Here is a 16,070-nt window from a genome sequence, read left to right on the forward strand (position 1 = left end):
TTAACCAAACTCTGAGTGTTTCCCCCCATACCAAACTGCCTCCATGAAAACCAAAACTATCAGCTTTCTATCATTAGGATTTTAGCTGTATTCAGGCTCACTGGATTTAAGATCTTTGCGTGTTAATATACACTAAGCTGAGATGGTGAAAAAGCATGAAGGCCTGCTTGTTTCCATAAGATACACTGTGATACACCCTTTCCTATAAAAAGGTGTTATAAAACTACTATAAGGTACAGCCTATGTATTAAATTAATCCCCACATATTGCTTTACTGACAGTTTAGCTGGTTCACACATATCACCACTAATTTTCCAGGACAAAGTGCTCTACCAACCAGAGCCCAGTAAAGCTGGGTAGAGACCACGGTTTTGAGAATCCATCATCCCACCCTCTACCCATTTTCAAAAGCAGCTCACATTTCACAATCATCATTATAGAAACAATTAATCTTATACTTGTTATGTATCAGAATTTTTTTTTTTTTTATCAGAAGAAGAAGTAAGGTAAAAGTATATAAAATGTCAAGGATACGGTCCACAATTAAGAGTCCAAAGTTCCACAGCAGTAACACCGATAGAATAAACTTTGGCTTCTCTGTAAGTTCTTTACTGGATTTTTTTCCATCAATGCATTTACAGCACCTATATTAAAACATCAGGAAAGAATCAGAAACAACTTTGTTCTTCATTAGATCAATACTTCTGCAGAGAACACTATGATACATTTTATTCACCATTCCTGAACAAACGTCCATGCCATTCTCAATCGACCAAACATGTGGGTTCTTCAAAAGGAGGCAGCAGAAACAAAGACCTCAGGGCCAGTCTTACTTCTCTTTCTCAGCTACACTGATTTCCAAAAAAAGTCTTCATTTAATAAAACTAAAACTTAAAAAACAACCAATGAAAATTAAAAAGGAAGAATTTTGAAAATTCAGAGCTTGTGCACTGTTTCAGTCCTGAGGAGTGAAAAACGTAGGGTGACATAGTGCTCTTAAGTGTATACCATCATATCAGCCAGATTAAGAAGAATTGAGAATTTGTGCTCCTTACTGTTCAAATAACAGAAAAAATCCTTATGTAGCAATGCATGTCGTTTAAAGGTCAAAATACATTATTGACAATAGCAGGTAACAAAACAATATGATACCACTTTTATTTTGTAAAAAGTATATTCTCACACACACTGAAAAAAGGCTAAAATCATATGCACCAGAATGCTTACCGTCATAGCTATAGGTGGGGCAGTATCGGTCATTTTTACTTTTTGTGGGTGTGTGCTTTTCTATGTTTTCCAAAATTCTGACAACGAGGATGTACCATTTTATAAAGATTTTTTAAAAAAATGTTTCATCTGAATACTAACAAATTATGAAAACAAGAAAATCTAAAACAAATAATAGCCACAATAAAGATGCAATTAAAGAGGACTAGCAAAAGGTGTGGAGCACTGGTGCCACAATGGTTAAGGGCTCAGCTGCTAACCAAAATGTCAGCAGTTCAAATCCATCAGCTGCTGCTCCCTGGAAACCCTATGGGGAAGTTTTACTCTGTCCTATAGGGTCGCTATGAGTCGGAATCAGCTTGATGGCAATGGGCTTTATGGGCAGCAAAAGGCACCATGCTTCTCCCCAACTCAGCCTTGGTTTCTCCTTTAAGAGATAGCAACCATACAGAGTAATTGAAAATCTAATCTACACATAGGGCCTGGTTCTGGGAACTGGTCCATAGATTTTCAATAATTTATATCTTGCTTAACTGTTCCCTCTATATTGCAGATGGGAAAAGGTTCTGCTCCCTCTCCCTTTCTGTTGGTACATACTCTGGTGGAAGCTTGAATTAAAAAAAAAAAATTGGGTTAAAAGGGGTGTATCACGAATGACTTTCCCTTCAAAATCTTGCCAGGTTATAAAACAAACTGAAGATTACGGCATCAAACAGTTACTTAATGAGAATGAGCAAGGGTTAAAAGACTCCCAAAGGACTCTTTCCCAAATGGGGCAAAGGTTCAGTCTGGAGGGACCTCACAAATAGAAACATCCACTGATGACAAGGGTCACTGAACAGATTACCAGTTACTGTCTGTCACGATCACACCAGCAGGCTTAAGGATTAGAACAGAATGGAAATCAACATCCACTGAGAACTTACTACTTGGAAGTCACCATGCAAGAGATGCGATATGTATGTATTCAATTATTTAAAATTAGTTTATAAGTAAAAGATGCAAAATAAAAAATATAAACATAACTTAAAATTAACGAAGAGATTCATGAAGGAAAGAGTTCAGAAACAAGGAATCATACTCAGTAAGATTTCTTGAGCTTACTAGAATGTATGCTCCATAAAACCAGCGACTTTGGCGGTTAGCACACGCTTACGTGCACAAAGGTTCATGTGGCGTGTGTACCCCAAAGAACAGGGTAGGTCATGGCGGCCACCGGGCGCTTGCAGCAAGGAAGGCAGGAGAAGTGTCCCCAGAACTCTGCTTGGACTACTTCTTTTCTCAGCATGCACAATCTCTTGCCCTACCTCTGCCTTGTAACCCCACTTTATCCTAATTTTCTTCCATAAGATTTAGCAAGACTGCTTACTATAGTTACTCCCGGTACAGTTTAAAGCATAAGACAGTTTTGGGTTGTTTTAGCATTTGCTATAATATGAACTGAGTTCCCCCCATATCAGGAACAAGTTAATACCATTTAACATCCTAACATTTCCTCAGCACCTCTGCACACAATGACATTCCGCAGACTTACTCATGGACGGCATACACAAAGAGGGCATCTGTGAAGATGACGGAAAACCTCTGGAAAAGTAAGGTCCTTGAGCTGCAGTAATTCAGGTTATGGATATTCAGCATCTCTTGATCAAAATATTTGGCAACATGTGACAGGACATACTCAAACCACGCAAAAAACGGGGGGTAATCCAAGGTCCACTCCGAAGTTGCCTGTCATAGAGCCAAAGGTTAGACACATTCCAGGCCAATGCATGGACAATAAAGGGTGCGAAAACTTTAAACTCTTCATCTTTTTTGTCTTTAAAAAAGCATAGTGAAGTTGTCTTTAAAATGTGCCCTAAATTATTAGAGCAACTCCTATGTAAAGACTGAGCAGAACACTAAAACCTATGTTCTACCCTATTAATGCGATCATCCATGTCCTTAAACAGAGTGAGCTATGCTTCACAGGAAATTCATCTGAACCCGGGAGAGCTATGGTGTAACAAATGATTCATTAGCTTCGGTTCAAGTTCTATCTCAGAGACTCAATCTTCCCTTTTGTAAAGTAAGGCACTGTGAAGACTGAATGAGACAATACATATGAAATATATTTATAAACAACAAAATGCTACGCAAATGCTACTTGTCTTTTGTTTTACTAGGTTATAACGTCCTTGAGAGCAGGAACCACCCACTGTCATTTCTGTATCCTGAACATTTAGTAAGTGCCTATCATACTGTTAAGCATTAAATAATCATTAGTTAAATGGATGAAAACTTACCAATGAGTAAGTAAAAGAAAATACAGATCTACAAAAAAAATACAAGCTTTAGGGTACTATATTTTGTTAGATTTCTTTAAGTCTCAGTTTCCTCATGTATCTATATACACAGGGATGGTAGTACCTACCTTAAGTGGGTTACTGCATTACACACTATACACATTCACTCTATACAGATACGTGCATGTGTGTATACATACATGCATATATAACTATATATATATATATATACACACACAGCATTGAATTGAACCAGGCACAAACTAAGTATCAATAAATATTATCATCATTTAAAAGTTTTTTTTATCATCATCACCTTAAAAAAACAAAAGCTGCCATTGAAAAAATTCCGACTTATACCGACCCTATAGGACCAAGTAGGGCAAAGGGTTTTCAAGGCTGTAAACCCTTACGCAAGGAGACAGCCATATCTTTCTCCTGTGGAGCAGCAGGTGGGTTCAAACTGCCAACCTTTTGGTTAGCAGCCAAGCATTTAACCACTGTGCCACCACAGCTTCTTATTATCACCTTAACCAAAACCCACCTCCGTTGATTTCAACTCATAGAGACCCTACAGGACACCGGAGAACTGCCCCACAGGGTTTCCAAGGAGTGCCTGGAGGATTTGAACTGCCGACCTTTTGGTTAGCAACCGTAGCTCTTAACCACTCACCACTGGGGTCCCCCCATTTTTCAGGTGGTGAGAAGGACAAACAGAAGACTAACTAAACCTAGACTCTTGACCCTAGAGGGCTAAGACAGTAATAATAATTTCTCTTCTCTGCATTTGTTGCTATTTTCAATGGAAAGCTCCTGTCTACCTGGAAGTACACTAAAGGTTCACTGGGTACTAACTGGCTGTCCAAAGAGACTACTGTTTAGGGTCTCTCTGTGGTATAAAACGTGGCAAAAGAGGCTCACACAAACTATGTGTTAGCTGTCTGCTTAAGATGGGAATGAAAGACAACCGTAGATCATTAGAAGCAGTCTTTTTATACCCTGGTGGCATAGTGGTTAAGTGCTACAGCTGCTAACCAAAGGGTCGGCAGTTCAAATCCACCAGGCGCTCCTTGGAAACTCTATCAGGCAGTTCTACTCTGTCCTGTAGGGTCGCTATGAGTCGGAATCAACTCGATGGCACTGGATTTTTTGGGTTTAAAAGTATAAAACGCAGAAGCCTCAGGCCTGAGGCAACCGCAGAGGCACTTTGTCTAGGGCACTCAGGCTATGAACCCACCCATAAGTTCTACCTTATGAAAAGCTCCTTCTCCAATTCCTAGTCTCCAACGTGGGTGTAAACAAGATGAGACACTGAACTGTGAGAAGTTTTAAACTGTGGTAAAATATATATCACAAAAATTTGTCATTTCAACCACCATGCTGTGTAACTGTCACCACTATCCATGTCTAACAACTTTTCATTACCCCAAACAGAAACTCAGTACCCCATAAGCAATAATTCCTCATTGTCTCCTCCCATCATCCCTGGGTACCTACAGATAAACCTGTCACTACGGACTTGCCTGTTGTAGATATTTTATACAGGTGGAATCAGAGTTCTATTTTTTATCTCATCTTTTTTCACTTTGTATATATTAATATAACAGTATTTTTATAATTTATAAACACATACTGGGTGGTGAATGCTCAAATTGTTTTCTTGCTAGGGTAAAAAAAAAAAACAAAAAACCCAGTGCCGTCGAGTCGATTCCGACTCATAGCGACCCTACAGGACAGAGTAGAACTACCCCATAGAGTTTCCAAGGAAACTTGCTAGGGTACAGACAATTAAAAAAAGAGATCAGAGATCCTATTCCATGCAATTCCAAAAAATTCAACACAGATTTTGACTTTATTAACATCTGTAGTTTCCCGATTTCAATGCCAGAGCTCACTCTACCCTTAAAGAGACATTTATTTTATTGGAAATCTAAAAGTTTTTCCTACTTTTTTTATTGATGTGTTTATAAACAGGGAATACGAAGCATTAAAAGAATTGGGGGGTGGAGGGGCAGGTGCTGCCTGAGAGATGGTCATTTTTCCAAAACAAAGCATCCTTGTTCTTCTTTTGCTATCCCCAATCCCACACTCCAGAGACTGTATGTATAAAAAAAAAAAATACTTCCCTCCAAAAGACATCCCAAGACAGGCCCAAAAGGCCTTCTTGACCTCAAGGATCTCCATCTGGGGCCATCTTCTTACTCAGCAGCTTTTGGGAAGCTGTGAAGTTATAAGCGATTTCCCTCAAAGTGAACAGTTAAGTCACTTAATGACCATGTTGGGTGACCATGGACAAGCTGCTTGACCTCTCAAAACCCCAATGTCCCCAACTATTAAATGACAGCAACTGTTAGGTGGTAGAGCTGGGACTCTCAATCATTAACTCAGGAAACTATAAAAGGGCTATTTCTTCAAATATAGAAATATTCAACCCCTACATATGAAGATTCATAACAATTGTGTTCATTCAATAAATATTTGTTAAGGGTCTTTTTGGAGCCTTTCCCAGCCAATTTGAAGCCATAGAAAGGCAGGTTAGAAATCACGGCTAAAGGGGCTCTGCAATGCAACTCACTCCTTGTAAGTCTACTTTCTTTAGTATTGCCTAAAGACTTCCTGACCTAACTGCACATCTCCTTACCTCCTACTCTGAGTCTTCTCTTTCTGCATAGTTAAGCCTCACTACACGATTTAGTTTTGCTCCTTGTTGGTTTCTACTGTTGTTCGTGCTATTGGTGGGAAGGGCAGGAGAACACAGGAGTTGACCATTACTAGAATCCCTTTTATATAAACCTCTTCTATGTAAAATAAAATGACTTAAGAAACAGCTCTGACCTAACTAATTTGTTGTTGTTGTTAGGTGCCGTCAAGTCATTTTCAACACATAGCGACCCTATATGACAGGGTCGAGCTGCCCCATAGGGTTTTCTTGGCTGTTATCTTTATGGAAGTAGATCGCCAGGTCTTTCTCCTGTGGAATGGCTGGGTGGGTTCTAATTTTCAACCTTCCAGTTACCAGTCAAGTGCTTAACCATTTGCGCCACCAGGACTCCTTAAATACAGTTTAGAAGTCCTAAAATAATAATAGTAAAAGTTATAGAACACCTAAAAAGAATTACAGAATTAGAAAAGGGCCATGAATTGAATCCCAGAAAGTATCAGCTTTTAAGGGGGGTGCAGATAAAGAATGGTCAGAGAAAAAGGAGGAATGGCAAGACAAAAGGACTGCCTTTTCATTTATAGGCTGGGGTTATTACATTAACAATGCTAATTATTAACGACCCTTAATAATGTTGAGTACTTTAGCTCCAACCACTGTGCTAAGTGCTTCAGGTGTGTTATATTAATTTCATCCTAACAATTATTATCCTTTAATCGTTGGGGACATTGGCGTTTCGAGAGGTCAAACACCTTGCTTGCGGTACCCAGCACTGTCATTAAGTGGCAGAGCTGAAAAGTCAAACCCAGACAGTTTGAAACTATAGCCCAAGCTCTTGACTACACATAACGTTTCCCAAGCTGAAATGCATACATGCAAACTGAAATACCTTACACTAAAGTAATTAATTTTCCTGTAAAATACTTTTAGTATTATAATGTGAAAAAGAACTCAGTCACTTAGGTCAATTGTTTTAAGCTTTTTCAGTAGGAAGAACTATTACGACCTGTCCCTCTTCAAAAAAAAAAAATCTCAAAAAAGCAACAAGAAACTTTACTTGATGCCTCAAAAAAAGCCTCCCTCACAGCAGAGCGCTCTCCTTTGGATAAAGGCATTACTCAGCTGATGTTTGTTTCTCATTAAGTATCACATGTAATTCAGTAATTCATGCCAGAGAAAAGTACAAATATGGTTTTTAGAAATAATAGGAGAGAATGGTTTGTACATTACCTGACACCTATACATCACACTTGGTTGTTTCTTTCCTCATAAAATCATAAAATATTGAGGGACAGACAAGATCTTAGAAATAATCTACTCAAAATCCTTATCTACTAGATGAGAAACCATGGCCCAGAGAGATGACTAGTTTGTGGCAGGGCCAGGTGAGGAATCCAATTTTTCTCTCAGTCCAGTGTCCTTTCAAAAAGGATATCGCAGATTAATATAATTTCCAATTTACAAACCAGGAAACTTATTCTGAAGTAAAGCAATTCCCTAAAAGTGCCAGAGTACAGTACTGCAGAGAGAATAGTTTTCTATGATTACATGGAAAATCGTTTTATCAGTAACATGTGTGTGGTTTTATATATCACTAAAAAAAAAAAAAAAAAAAGGTGAAAATTAAAACTTACCTCATAATACCACTGTGATACTGGCAAACTGTGAGTGATAGCAAGCCAATTTCGGTGTACTTCAAAATCTGTGGAATGGCTACCCAAAACAATTAGGTGAGTAAAATGAGATTTTGTAATATTTATCAATTTCACATTTCCATAATTATACTTTTAAATGGACTCATGCCCCCTAACCAGTCACAGCTCACTGTCTTATAAAGACACATAACAGGTATCACATAATCCTGAAACACACTTCACTGCAGGTCAGGGATCCTTCTGAAAAATTGTCGGGGATCTACAAATAAGTGAAAAGGGTCTTTGCAGTATCCAAAGGGCTGACAAAAACCCCATGCTTTTTCTTGGGGGAGGGCCTCAGGCCTTTGCTCGGAGGTGACTTACTCTTGTTCACACACAGTTCTATCAGGATTCATTATCCAGAAGAGGCCTCAGAGACAAGCTGGATCGTCAAGGAAGCATGCGGGTTCACCAGACAGAACAGGAAAAAGGCCCCTGTGCTGCGTTTCCCATGTCTCCAAATTCTCCGTGTCTGTTTTCCTCCCTTTACTATATTCAAGCATCTCCCATCTTTAGTAAAAACTTTGCCCACTGCTGTACCTCCCCTCCGTGTCTAAAATAGTACCTGACACATGGATGGCCTCAATACGTTCTCACCGAATTAACTACGCTCACCAAAGTCAGCAACGAGTTCCCTAGCCTAACCAAATTTATACCTTCAAATGTAGTACTACATGACCTTTCCATAATGACAACTTTATCCTGAGTTCCTAGCCAACCTTTCTTAGGCTCTTTCATGGCTTTGTCTTCCAATATTCATCAGGTAAACCCTGATGTTCTCCTAGCCTCTGCTCTTGGTCCCTTCTTAATGCAACTTACTCTGCTCTGGACAATCCTGTTCACACTTATTGCTTCTACTATCAACTGTATAACGATGACTCCTAAGTCTCAATATGCAATCTTGATCCCTTTCCTGAGTTCTAGGGACATAGGAGCCCTGGTGGTGCAATGGTTAGGCAACTGGCTGCTAACCAAAAGGTTGGTGGTTCAAGCTCACCCAGCAGCTCCATAGGAGAAAGACCTGGTGATCTGCTCCTGTAAAGACTAGGGCCTAAAAACCCTATGAGCGGTTCTACTCAGTCACACAGGGTTGCCATGAGTTGAGACAGACTCCACCGCACCTAACAGCAACAGTGACACATATTTTCAACTGCCTGCTGATGGTCTCACCTGAGTTTCCTAGATTCCTCTAAATCACCATTCAAAAATGAACTGATGACCTAGCAATTCCATTTCTAGGTATATACCCAACAAAAATACATACACGTTCACTAAAGACATGTACTGTATAAGTACGTTCAAAGCAGCACTCTTTGAAATGTAGTCAAAAAGTGGAAGCAATCCAAAATGGACACGAAAAGAGAGAGTGGAGGAGGGAGTGGGCTGTCTCATGGAGAGGAGAGTAATTGGGAGTATGTAAAGTAGCAAGGTATATATAAGTTTTTGTGTAAGAGATTGACTTGATTTGTAAACTTTCACTTAAAGCACAATAAAAATCATTTGGAAAAAAAAAAAAGTGGAAGCAATCCAAGTATCAATAGTAGAATGGCTAAGTAGTGGTATATTCATACAACAGAAATTCTACAAGACAGCAGTTCTCCAAGTATAATTCAGGGATTCCCAGGGAGACTCTTGCAGGAGTCTGTGAGGCCAAAGCTATTTTTATAATAATAAAATGTAATTTGCCTTTTTTCACTCATTCTCTCGACAGCATACAGTGGTGTTTCCAGAAGCTACACATGTGACGATGTCATCACTTTGATGACTAATGGAATGTGTGTTTCAGTATTCTTGTGCTTTAACAATTTCTCACTTTTAATTTCTAAAATGGTAAATATGTAGCACATAAACATATAGCTCTTTGGGGTCCTCACTAAATATTTTTTAAATAATATCTTACAATGTTTTCAGTGAAAGTTAACACAGCAAATTAAGTTCTCATTTGACAACTTCTGTACAAATTGTTCAGTGACATTAGTTACATTTTTCACAATGTGTCACCATTCTCTTTAATTGCATTCTTGTTGTACCATTCCAGTACTCTAGTTTTCCTGCTCCTTTATCTTCTCAGCTTTAAAGTAATTGTTGACTTTTTGGTCTCATATAGATGGTTTTTTAAAGGAGCGTTTTCCTGCTCCTTTATCTTCTCAGCTTTAAAGTAATTGTTGACTTTTTGGTCTCATATAGATGGTTTTTTAAAGGAGCACTGTACTCACGGATAACATCCTTTATTTTGTGTTTCAATTTGTTATTTAGCAGATTACCTCAGGGAATAGTTTCAGATCAAGGTTTAAAGAGTATCTCAGGGTGAATGCCTCCAGGAGTCCTCTAGTCTCAACTAGTCCAGTAAGTCTGGACTTTTTAAGAATTTGAGATCTATCTAGCTCAAATGGCATAACATGGTTTATAAAGAAAATGTTCTACATTCTACTTTGGTGAGTAGCGTCTCGGGTCTCAAAAGCCTACTAGTGGCCATCTAGGATAGTCCACTGGTCTCATCCTTTCAGGAGCAAGGAAGATTGAAGAAAACTAAAGACACAAGGGAAAGATTAGTCCAAAGGGCTAATGGACCACTTCTACCACAGCCTCCACCAGACTGAGTCCAGTACAACCAGATGGTGCCTGGCTACCACCACTGACTGCTCTGACAGGGATCACAATAGAGGGTCCTGGACGGAACTTGAGAAAAATGTAGAACAAAATTCCAACTCAAAAAGAAAGATCAGACTTGTTGGCCTGACAGAGACTGGAGAAACCCTGAGAGTGTGGCCCCTGGACACCCTTTCAGCTCAATAATGAGGTCACTTTTGACGTTTACCTCTCAGCCAAAGACTGAAAAGGGCCACGGGATAAAACAAGACTAAAAGGGCGCACTGGCCCTGGGGCAGGGACTGGAAGGCAGGAGAGACAGGAAAGCTGATAATAGGGAACCCAGGGTTGAGAAGGGAGAATGTTGACATATCATGGGATTGTTAACCAGTGTCATACAACAATGTGTATACTGTTTGATGAGAAACTAGTTTGTTCCATAAACCTTCATCTAAATTAAAAAAAAAAAAAAAAAGAATTTGAGTTCTGTTCCTCATTTTTCTCCCGTTTGGTAGTGGTAGCCAGGCGGCATCTAGTTCTTTGGCTCTTGAGGTAGATAAGGCCGTGGCTCATGCAGTCTATTAGCCCTGTATACTAGCTTCTTTGAGACTTTGGTTTCCTTTTCTCTTGTTCCTGATGAGCAGAGACCAATAGTTGTATCTCTGATGGCTGCTTGCAAGCTTTTAAGACCCCGGATGCTAAACACCTCACTAGGATGCAGAACACGAACTCTGTGATGCCAACTGAGCTGTCCCACGAGACTAAGGTCCTAAGCCTTCAAACTCAGAAAACCATGCTCACAAAGTGGTTGGCTTTGTCTGAGAAGTATCTATAACTGTGTCCTCTATGAATATACTAATTTTTAAGAGAGAAGGAAATTCTAACCAAAAAGTTTGAGAACTGCTGCTACGTAGTGACAATTAGTGTAATTATAATAATTACGTGCACTAACATACAAACTTAATGTTGAATGAAGGAAGCCAAACACAAAAGAGAACATGCTACACGATTCAATTTATGTAAAACTAAAATAGACAAAACTAATCTGATGGAGTTAGAAGTCACTTTATCCTTGGGAGTGGGTAGTGACTGGAAGGAGGCTTGAGGAACTTCTGGTACTCTGCATTATTTCATACTATTCTGCTTATTGATATAGGTGCTAGTTACAAAGATATATTCACTTTGTAAAAATTCACTGAGCTGCACACTTAGGATTTGTGCTTCTGATGTCTTATACTTGACTGGGTATAGAATTCCAGGTTAAAAATTACTTTCCTCAGAATTCTGAAGGGCTGCTCATTGGTTTGTAGTACACAATGTTTACGTTCAGAAGTCTTATTCCTTTGTGATTTTCCCCTCCTATCTGGAAGTTTATTTTTCTTTTTATCCCTACTCTGAAATTTCATAGCAAATTATGTCTTTTTTATTCATTAGTCTGGGCACTGAAGTGTCCCTCAGCTTGGTGAAATTTTATTATTTATTTGTTAATCTCCTCACCTATGTTTTCTGTCTCCTTTTTCTTACTATTTTTGGAGGATTTACTCACTTCACCTTTTAGTTTTTGCAATTACATTTTCTATTTTTAAGTACCATTTTTATTCTGATTGTTTCTTTTTCATAGCAGCTGTATAGGGTTGCTACAAGTCAGAATCAACTCGACAGCAATGGATTTATTTTGGGTTGGTTTGGTTCTTATTTTATGGATACAATATTTAAAAAAAAAAACTTTCTGAAGGTAGCATTTAGAAGGTTTGAGGCACTCTTTGTATTTCACTACGACTAGAAGGTAGTAGGTGGTACGAGGAAGAAAATGATAGCCTAGTATTAGATTAAAAAGACATCTGGTTTACAATAATCATCAAGCATCTCCAAAAAGGGTTAAGTTTCATTCAATCTATAGTTTAAGGCAAGGAAGTTTATAACAAAATTTTGAAAGATGTTTAGAAAAATGGTTAAAATCCCTTAAGCTTAAATTACCTGATGTATTCCTTATAGAATACTTCCTCTGTCAATGCTGATACAAAAATGAGGTGTTATAAACGTGTTCATAATGACATTTACAAAAATCCAAACCAAAGGGAAAGAATTTTGGCCTTGTAGTATCAGCAGTTCTTTTTTTCTGATTACTGAATTAACTAAGAAGAGTAAAAATAACTTGCTAAAACTGTATTTGAAAAAGTGTAAACCTGAGAAGGGCTAGTAACATAATGCCAAATATCAACTGTTTCCTTTTTTAAAAAAAATTGCATTAAAAAAAAAGAAATCATCTCTTACCTGTCCTATGATAGCTTCCTAGCTGAACTCCCTTTTAACACTGTTGCCCTCCATCTATGTACACAGTCAAAGTAATCTTCCCAAAATACAAATGTGATGTCACATTCCCCTAGGAAAACTTTTCAACTGGCCTCAGCCCTCTGGATAAAATCCAAATTCCTTAACACAGCTTACAAGATCCTTCTTCATCTTGCCCATTCACCTTTCCAGGCCACTTCTCACTATCCTCCCACCTCACCTTGCCTTCTATGCTTCAAACCCACTGCAGTCTAGTGGATTTTGACTCATAGTGACCCTACAGGACAGAGGAGAACTGCCCCAAAGGGTTTCCAAGGTGCAGCTGGTGGATTCGAACTGCCGACCTTTTGGTTAGCAGCCATAGCTTAACCATTGTGTCACCAGGGCTCCTTCTATGCTCCAGCCATCCTTTTCCCTCTACCTGGAACACTAAGAGGTGGTACTGTAACTTTTACCATTTACGGATGAGAAGTAAAGGTCAGAGATGTTAAGAAGCTTGCCCTAAATCGCACAGCTAGTAAGTGGCAGAGCCAGATTTCAACCCACGTATTCTGACTCCAGAGAGCCCTGACTGTGAAGTGGTTAAAGCACTTGGCTGCTAACCAAATGGTCAACAGTTCAGACCCATCAACTCTGTGAGAGAAAGATGTGGAAGACTATTTCCATAAAGATTTAGAGCCTTGGAAACCCTATGGGGCAGTTCTACTCCACGGCAGGTTTATTCTGACTCCAGAGCCGTATCTTAAGCTACCAAGTGACTATTTAGCTGTCATTTTCTCTGGAAATCCTTCCTGACCTTAAGATAGTATTCTGATACCTACCTCCAAAACACATCTTCGATCTGTCTACTACTTTCTATCTCCACTGCCACCACTCTAGTCCAAGTCACCATCATCTCACTTGGATTCTTCAATAGCCTCCTAGGTTCTACTTCTGCTTCCTCCAATCATTTATATAGCAGCCAGAAAAATATTTCACAAATGCAAACCATTGCCACTGAACTTAAGAATAAAATCCAAACTTCTCACCCTGGCTTTATGAGCTCCTGCATGATTTGGTCGCTGCTTATCTTTCCAAGTTCATTATGCATGTTACCCTCTGTTTCTTATTACATTCCAACTACACTGTCCCATTCTAGTTGCCCAAATATGCCAGGTTTTTCCTACCACGGGGCCTTGGCTCATACAGTACTTTCAGTTATATTCCACACACACTGCACAACTGGCCCACTCTCATTCATTCTTCAGGTCTCCAATTATGTGTCAGCTCCTCAGGGATCTTTCATGGCACCCACTCTAAAGAAAGTCCTCCTTGTTAGTCCCCCTTACAGAAGCCTGTTCTTTTCCTTCATAACACTTTACACAAGTTGTAGTTACTTAATTATACATTTGTGTCAATTTGCTTAACAAATCATTATTAAATTTCACACTTCATAGGGTTAGGGATCATATCCATTTTGTCCTCTCCTCTAGTGCCTAGCCACAGTGCTTGGTACATAATAAAGCAGCTAGTAAACATTTTGTTGAATAAATTTACATTTATCCTGTAACTTCACTCTCACATCACAGGGGTTTCCATTTTGGGAAGCAGAACATTATATTCAACCTACTTTATACTCTTAACCCTGGACCAAGGGGAGTATCCAAAAAAATAAACCTGAAAATACACTTTCAGGCTGAAGTAACTAAAGCAAGACCTAGTTAAAAATCTTTTTTTCCCCATTCACTATAAATTGAAAGGAATTTTACATTTTAGAATTTTCCAATTTGCTTTTAAAATGGACATTTCCTATTTGCTTTCAGTTATGCAGAAAGTTAAAATGACCAACCTCTTCCTTTCTCAAGTCCCCACATATCATATTGCTGAGCCTACATACACATTCCATTGTTTATATAATTAAACATACACATCAGTACCGACATACATTGTTTACATACAACTCTCATGCATAACAAGGGTCACCAAGAGCTTGAATCAAAAGACACCAATAAGCCAAACCCTAAACTGGAGTGAGGAGGGAAAAAAGGGATGGGGAACAAAAAGGAAAGCTCAAGAAAGAAGAAGAGTTACGAAGGATGAAGGGAGGGCGGAAACTAATATTAATATTCAGCACCCACTGTACACCCTCCAGCAGTGAGTGGCTGCTTACTAACTAGTTTCCATACTTTCAGCCTTGGCTCTGTATTCATTTTTCTTACAGCAGTCTAACAATGACTCCTTACTGCTCTTCAGCCACAATGGCCTCCTTCTGTTCCTGGAATGCTGAGTTCTTTCCTACTACAGGGACTTTGAACTTGTTCTTTTCTTCCCTGAACTGCTTTTCACCATCTGACTCTTTTCAATCCCTCAGATTTTAACTCAAACATCGCCTCCTAAGAGAGGAGAAAACCCTGCTAATTAGCCACTATTTCCTTTACAGTCCTTATCACAATTTTAATCTCTCGTGTTTGCCTATCTGCCCCTACCAACGCCATGAGGGCAAGAACCGGAGCCGTCTTGCTCGCCACTTTATCTCCCGGACTAAGAACAGCGCCTGATACGGTAGGCAGTTGGTAAAGAATGAATGAATGATGGAGGCGAGTGTTCTTAATGTGCATGCTAAAGATGGGGATCCTGAGGCTCAGAAACGTTAATGCGACTTGACCTAAGTCAGACAGCGCCAGGCCTGAAACCAGGTACCAGGACTATGTCCTTAGGTGAAGAAACAATCAGTGGAGCGGGGAGCTTAGCAAAGACGGGGTGGCGGCCACACGGCTTGAAATCCCCCTCCTCTTCTTACCCAGGTGCATCCAAGGTTCTCACCCCCACCTTAACCGACCGCGGGGCATCCCCGCCCAGCCCCTGGTCGTGCGGGTCCCTTACTAGGTGGGGATGAGAAGGCATTTGAGGAGAGTCACTCCGAGCGCCAAAGCCGAAAACCAACTGCCACCACCTGTCGCAAACCCGAGGGCCGCCATTGCCGCAGACCGGAGCTTTCAACCAGCCAAGAGTCACATCCGGGCTCCCGCGCATGCGGGGAAGGGCCTCTGAGGCGGGCCCTTGAGCTGCGCGCGTGCGCCCTGCTGCTGAGCCAGCCAGGGAAAGAGCTCGGCAATTTAAATCTCCCGCTCACTGTCCTTTCTTGCCCTGCCTCATTCCCCGGTTTAGGAGGGCTTTGCTGCACCTGCGCAGGTTCTTGACCTGAGACCCGGTGCCGGTGGTCAAAGCGCTGGGCTGCTAAGCAAAAGGTTGAGTGTTCGAACCAACCAGCCTTCTCAGCGGGAGAAAGATTTACAGCCTTCGGAACTCTACGGGGCGGTTCTGCTCTGTCCTGTAGGGTCGCTGTGA

The 16,070-nt window shown here is 40.0% G+C and overlaps 1 protein-coding gene across 6 annotated transcripts in view; it reads right to left on the reverse strand.

The window, feature by feature from the left end:
- The window catches only part of ALG8 (ALG8 alpha-1,3-glucosyltransferase), a 37,422-nt gene extending 21,675 nt beyond the window's left edge, over positions 1-15,747 (reverse strand). The window contains exons 1-4 of one of the 6 annotated variants that reach the window (XM_064288748.1): positions 15,606-15,747; positions 7,803-7,881; positions 2,762-2,955; positions 535-644 (exon numbers count right to left, since the gene is read on the reverse strand). In XM_064288748.1, coding sequence (XP_064144818.1) covers positions 535-644; positions 2,762-2,955; positions 7,803-7,881; positions 15,606-15,700 — 478 coding nt within the window. In that variant the 5' untranslated portion in view covers positions 15,701-15,747. Of the gene's footprint in view, positions 1-534; positions 645-2,761; positions 2,956-7,802; positions 7,882-15,522 lie in introns of all 6 variants that reach the window. The other 5 variants (XM_064288747.1, XM_023558507.2, XM_003418526.4 and 2 more) reach the window with 5 other exon arrangements.
- Between the last annotated feature and the right edge of the window lie 323 nt (positions 15,748-16,070).

Source organism: Loxodonta africana, chromosome 7 (genome assembly GCF_030014295.1).
Source record: "Loxodonta africana isolate mLoxAfr1 chromosome 7, mLoxAfr1.hap2, whole genome shotgun sequence".
In the NCBI taxonomy this organism is placed as follows: Eukaryota; Metazoa; Chordata; class Mammalia; order Proboscidea; family Elephantidae; genus Loxodonta; species Loxodonta africana.